The 7,103-nt window shown below is 43.8% G+C and overlaps 1 protein-coding gene across 1 annotated transcript; it reads right to left on the bottom strand.

Annotated features, from left to right (window-relative positions):
• Positions 1-1,219: 1,219 nt before the first annotated feature.
• Positions 1,220-3,480, bottom strand: LOC117361896. The gene is made up of 3 exons (XM_033947499.1): positions 3,451-3,480; positions 2,879-2,941; positions 1,220-2,782 (listed from the first exon to the last, which is right to left on the bottom strand). The coding sequence occupies exon 3, from the start codon at positions 2,762-2,764 to the stop codon at positions 1,382-1,384; it is 1,383 nt and encodes a 460-aa protein (XP_033803390.1). The 5' UTR covers positions 2,765-2,782; positions 2,879-2,941; positions 3,451-3,480; the 3' UTR covers positions 1,220-1,381.
• Positions 3,481-7,103: the final 3,623 nt, after the last annotated feature.

Genomic DNA, 7,103 nt, shown 5'->3' with positions numbered 1-7,103 from the left:
GGCAGAGCAGTTAACCAACAGTAGTGGGAGAGAGTGAGAAAGATATTGGCAGAGCAGTTAACCAACATCTGTTCCTGCAACATGTGTGGAAAACAAACATTTAGCTTGCAGACCCTTGAAAAAAAAGACAACACACCCTTTAAATTAAATGAGCAACATTTAAAGGGTATAAAGGGAAGGAGCTTAATACTGGCTATCCCTGAAGCCACTCCATCCAAGACACCATCTGACCTTCCCTACATGAAGGAAAAAGCCTTTGAACACCACCCACAACACCTTGAAAATGTCAAAACGAGTACAGTATGCTTGAGTGGGTTACCTTGTTCGGCATAAAAAACCTTCACGCTTGGCACATGTCAGAGCAATAGAGGAGGGCTTCAGGGAAACTCCTGGGGGATAGCTCCTGGACGCAACAGTTAGCAAGCCTCTGGCTGTCTGGCACACCAAAAAGAGATGGGGACATAGACAATTTAAAATGTCTCATCTGTTCATGCACCATGTGTGCTTGGGAAGACATTCTTGCTTGGGGGACTCTGCTTCTGGGTCCTGCAAAGGCCAACACCTGACTGCTACCATCACGTTTGCACCCCTGTCAACCCATTCTGGGTCCTGCAAAGGCCAACACATGACTGCCACCATCAGGTTTGCACCACTGTCAACCCATTCTGGGTCCTTGTCTTTTTGTACATTTCATGGTTTCAGAGACAGCACCTGACTGACATTCCTGCTTGGGGGACTCTGCTTCTGGGTCCTGCAAAGGCCAACACCTGACTGCCACCATCACATTTGCACCCCTGTCAACCCATTCTGGGTCCTTGTCATTTTCTACATCTCAAGGTTTCAGAGACAGCACCTGACTGACATTCCTGCTTATGTACTTTCTAGGCCACCAAAAACAAGGGAGGAAATGTACAATTTCAAGTTTTTCACATTTTCCTTAACACTGGCTATCCCTGAAGCCGCTCCATCCAAGACACCATCTGACCTTCCCTACGTGAAGGAAAAAGCCTTTGAACACCACCCACAACACCTTGAAAATCTCAAAGTGAGTACAGTATGCTTGAGTGGGTTACCTTGCTCGGCATAAAAAACTTTCACGCTTGGCACATGTCAGAGCAGTGGATGCTAGGATAGGTAGGGGCCAGAGGAGGGCTTCAGGGAAACTCCTGGGGGAGAGATCCTGAGCGCAACAGTTTTGCAGGCCTCTAGCTTTCGGGCCACCAAAAGGAGAGGGGGACATAGCCATTTCAAAGTGTCTCTTCTGTTCCTGCAGCATATGTGCTTGGGAAGACTTTATGGACATGTCAAAGCAAAGTTCAAATCACTGAGTGAACACAATTGTAGCATAGCAACAGGAAAACCTGAACTTCAACATCAAACTCTAAAGTTCCAGATTATGTGCTATACCACGGAGATATTGAAAGAGAGGTCTTTGTCCATATGTTGGCAGCAGCGTTGTTAGTCTTTGCGTCACTCTCACATACGTGCTCTTACTGCTGGGTGGTGCGCGGTTACCAGCCTGGAATCGAGCAAGCAGCTGTTCTGTGTGATCTTGCTCACGCTGTATATGTTCAAGGAGTTTAAAAATGGTTGGATGGTGGCATGCAACAGAGGATTGAAATGCATGGTGCCAACCTTCAACTGAATTATTGGTCCGAGGCAGTCCATCTTCCACACGGGAGCGCATATTCCACAGAGGAATAGGAAACGGTGGGACATGTCTCCCATTATGCCGCATTCTACCGATGTAATTGTCTTCCCAATAGTCATACACCGGGGTCAGTTCATCTGGTCGACTCTCCTCCAAGGTCTCGAAACATTCAGCAACATCATCCACAGGGACAAAACTTAATGCTAACAGCATTTTGGTGAACAATCTTACTCTCTCCTCATCTCTATAGTTGGCGGTCAGTCCCTCATGTTGAATTCTGCGCCACAATGATTGACCCAGATAGAACAGGCACCCAGAAACTGTAGCATTGGGAAATACTGTGTGGGCAGCTTGCAGACTTGCTCTCTCAAAGTCCATCAAGATAGTCAATGGTGCCAACGTGTTTCTGGTTTCTAGCAGTTTCCTTAACACACGTTCATAGTCCTTCTCCCTTTTACTGTTCAACAACACGTAGACCATGGGAAGTGCACGATTGTCTACAAATGCATGGATGGTAAAGACTTGGACAAACAAATGGGGGGCAACTTTGAATGTCCCATCCATGAACCAATGTCCATGTTGCTCCAACACTTCAAGATTAGATTCTGTTGTGAAAATGAAAATGCGTCTTTCATCATTTTCACCTGAATCCCACAACAGTAATTGTTCACCATGTGTGCTTCTTTGTAGCGGCTCAGGAATTTGTATCTCTCTTATGCAACTGGGATTACCCATTGCTAGATGGCCTGCATTTCTCTTTCTATTAATTGTTCTCTGCATGGAGGTGTATGCAGGCAATAATGTAGCTGCTTCTAAACTTGTACCAGCTGTTGTGCCATGAATGATCTGTCGTGGCCTTTCAACCGTAGCCACAGCTCTTTCACGTATGTCTCCCATCATTCGATCAGCTTCAATTCTGGCATTGTTGGGTGCATGCACATGTGCCGTTATCTTGACAGAAGATCCATCAACGAGCCTCTTTCTTCTTCCCACACAGTCACGGCGCACACCCCTCCAGGACGTGGATCCGTCTGCCATCACTCGGTCACGACGATATCGATAGCCCTCATGAACCCAGTGCTCTCTCCCACGCTGTGAAGTTATTACTTCCATGTCTATGTCAAATCACTCCTGAAACCATACAGTTAATAACATTATCCTATTTTGACTTGCAATTGATATACAATTGCCTATATCATGAATGAACTACTCAAAAGAACATGATACCTGTAAGACTGGAAGTATATCGATGAAACCCTCAGGAACTGTAGTCGACCTTCGACCCTGAACCTGCAAGAGTTATAACATGCATGTAAACTTCATGTTCACCCCCCACCAACCTCCAGCACACAAAAAAACCTGCAAAGGTCAAATAGGTGAGGTTAGGCCATACATATGTAGAGTTCAGCAATATGGCACAACACCATATACCTGCAAGGGTGCGATCCCTGTCAGGAAAACACTGAAGATGTCTGTCCTCTGTTGACTGTGGTCTCTTGATTGTAATCTGTTGATTGTAGTCACCTTCAATAATAGATTATATGAGGTTATTACATACATATGACATACAAATCCCTATATGTAAAGTTCAGTGCTATGGCACAACACTATATACCTGCAAGGGTGCGATCCCTGTCAGGAAAACACTGAAGATGTCTGTCCTCTGTTGACTGTGGTCTCTTGATTGTAGTCTGTTGATTGTAGTCACCTTCAATAATATATTATATGAGGTTATTACATACATATGACATACAAATCCCTATATGTAAAGTTCAGTGCTATGGCACAACACTATATACCTGCAAGGGTGCGATCCCTGTCAGGAAAACACTGAAGATGTCTGTCCTCTGTTGACTGTGGTCTCTTGATTGTCCTCTGTTGATTGTAGTCACCTTCAATAGTAGATTATATAAGGTTATTACATACATAGAAGATACAAATCCCTATACCTCTGTACTTACCTTGTCTCCAATATTGAACTTCTAGACAAGACTAGGGTTTCAGCAAATTCATATCCCTCAGCACATGACTGCAAGACTAAAATTTATAGGGTTAGCACATAGATATAACAAACAGGACCCACTATGTCTGTACTTACCTTTGCAATCATACCTCTAATAGTGGAGATCTAGCTTGCCAACCATCATGGATTAAGAACGTCATTATACCTAAGCGCAGACAGAAGGAAGGCAGAGAGGCCCAAAACAAGGACCCACAACAATGGTATACAATCACCCTCACTACACACCCAAGGCTAAAAGTTTACACCAATAAGCCCTACCATTAGACTACTTATCCTATCCTATTGTTCCAATTTACCAAAACCAAAAAATGAAGCTATGCATATACCTGTAAATGTGAATATCCTCTTATGTATGATACCTGCAAAAGAAAATGGTACCCATTGCCTTTATAATACTAGAAACCATGAGCACACTCTTATTTTTTTAAAAATCTTTATTCATTTTCAATGACACATCATGTGTACAAGAATCAAAACATTAAAATGAAATACATCACATGTCAATCTGTCTGTATTATCACATAATAGATATAAGTACCTCCATTCCCACCCCGCTTCCCCACTCTTACTTTTCCAAATATGACTGATAATAGTATAATTTAGACCCCCTTCCCAACAATAAGACGGTGTTGTATTATCATTAGATAATACAACACTCAAATTAAACATATTCATATACTAGTGTTGCTGGCATAAGAGTTTTTACCTCATGCCAACATGTTTCTTTACATCTTTATTACTTTTCAATTCTATAACTCCATCTAATTATGCTTCCAATTAAGATCCATCATCACATGATACATAATCTTAATACCATAACTCAACCTTCTCGCTCTTTTAACATGCGGGAAAACTAAGTGCAAGACGGGTGCAAAACCAGCAGGTCCTTAAAAATCCGTCAGGTCCCTGCCACTTTTAGTCTCTGGCTCTGACAGAGCTATATGAGAATTTAACTCTGACAGATCCTAATGCTCTCCCCTCCCTATGCTAGGATCCGTCAGAGTTAAATTCTCATACAGTTCTGTCAGAGCCAGAGACTAAAAGTGGCAGGGACCTGACGGATTTTTAAGGACCTGCTGGTTTAGATCCGGGAGGTCCGTGTTTTACGGTTATGGGACCAAATCGCGCGAGACAACGGCGCGCCGACAACCGAGCACGGACAACTGAGCGCAAGGTTGACGGCGTGCCGAAGAAAAGCAGTATTTTAAAGGGCTTTGATGGGGGTGGGGGGGACATTGCGCTGCCGTTGTGGGTGGTTTGGGGGGGTTGTAACAGGCAATAAGTTTGGTTTCAAGTATAATGAGGGGGGTTACAACCCCCCCCGAACCCCACCCACAACGGCAGCACAATGTCCCCCCACCCCCATCGGAGCCCTTTAAAATAGTGCTTTTCTTCGGCGCGCCGTCAACCTTGCGCTCAGTTGTCCGTGCTCGGTTGTCGGCGCACCGTTATCTCGCACGATTTGGTCCCATAACCGTAAAACGCGGACCTTATGGACCTCCCGGATCTCGCGCGATTTTGTCTACCCCTTCCCGTGCAAGAATGACTATTTGATGCGCGCATGCACAATGAGCATTCCATGATATATAAACATACCCACATAAAAATATCAGCATACCCAATATAAACAATTCATAGTGAATTTGGCAGATTTTTAAACTTCTACCCTTGCTTTTGTTGCGATTGTGTAGCACGCATCTGGTATCGCTTGCAAAGGCAGCGACATTTACAAACACGGTCGTCGCGCGCGTGAGAACCGGAAATGTAAATATCAACATACCCTATATAAACTTCATAATCAATTGCGCTGAGTTTTATGATCATACCCCTCGCTTTTCTTGCGCGTGAACCGGAAATATAAATATCAACATACCCAATATAAACAGTTCCTAATCAGTTCATCGACCATTGTGCGCACGCAAGACACAACTCCGCGATTGTCTTGCACGCAATTGTCTATGAACCACCATTGCGCGCACGCAAGACACAACTCTGAGTTTTATAATCATACCCTCCCTTTACTTGCGCGTGAAAAGGAAATATAAACATACCTGTAAATGAAGGAATGTGGACGTTCGCTCTCACCGGAGGCGAGAAAAATCCGCGCAAGACAAATATTCGTTATAGATCAAGTACTAGTAAAACCAGATCTTTACCTATAACGGACACGGTCAGGCAGCGAAAGGAAGGAGGGCTGGTTCGGAGGACATATATAATGTGGAAACGTAACCATCGTAACGAAAATGCATTCACGTGACTTGTATTTAAATGCTGTTCGGAGAATATATATCATGAGATAACGTAACCATGGTAACGAAAATGCATTCACGTGACTTATGGAATCATACTGAACACGCGTTGACGTGATGACGTGTCACGTGCTGTACGTGTGCGTGTCCTTCAATGGGCAAGTGGCCTCTAGTGGCGCGCTGAATTGTCATTGCGCTGAGTTATCTTGCGCGCAATTGTCTTGTGCTGAGTTGTCGCTGCGCTCAATTGTCTTGCACTGAAATGTCTTACGCTGGATTGTCTTAGCGCTGACTTGTCTTGCGCTGAATTGTCACTGCGCTGATTTGTCTGCGCGATTTTGTCTGCGTGCGATTGTCTTGCGCGCTTTTGACCTGTCACCTTATGTCCCAGCTTTAATATTGGTGAATAAGAGTTGTAATGCTACGTTCAAATTAATTGCTGCTGATCCCTTAGGAAGGTGGATACATGTAATCTATCTATATATATAAAATCGGAGGTATGCATGTGTGTATGTATGTATGTGTGTATGTGTGTATGTGCCACGATCACGCAAAAACGGCTTGACCGATTTGAACGAAACTTGGTATGCAGATCCCTCACTACCTGGGATGATATGTTCTGGGGGTCTAGCGGCCCACCTGCACACGTGGGCGGAGCTACAAACATAAAATCAGATTTCACCCATTCTTGTCAATGGAAAAAATGTAAAAAGCTGCCATTCTCACAGTAATTCAAAAACGGCTTGACCGATTTGAACGAAACTTGGTATGCAGATCCCTCACTACCTGGGGTGATATGTTCTGGGGGTCTCGCGGCCCACAACTCTATGTTGCTTGCTCAAGGGTGGGTTCACCCAAGAATTTATATGTTCTTGCTCCTGGAGGTGAAACTAAAAATGTTGTTTATAATCAAGTTTTGCGTTAGTTGTATTGTATTCATTTTGTCAAATATTTCACATTATAATTTGAATATATGTGTGTGTATGTAAAAATGATTGAAAATGACAGATTTTAGTATCTACCCCATAGTGTTTTCGGGTTCACAGATGAATACTCAGCATAACTCTGAAACGCATGGAGAGATTTCAACCAAACTTGGTACACATATGACTTACTATCTGGGGAAAAATATTGTGCAGGTGGGACGGGGTAAAATACTGTGGGGGTGGGAAGGGGGTGA

This window comes from Geotrypetes seraphini, chromosome 1 (genome assembly GCF_902459505.1).
Source record: "Geotrypetes seraphini chromosome 1, aGeoSer1.1, whole genome shotgun sequence".
NCBI classification, from domain to species: domain Eukaryota; kingdom Metazoa; phylum Chordata; class Amphibia; order Gymnophiona; family Dermophiidae; genus Geotrypetes; species Geotrypetes seraphini.
This window is presented reverse-complemented; position numbering and strand designations above follow the sequence as displayed.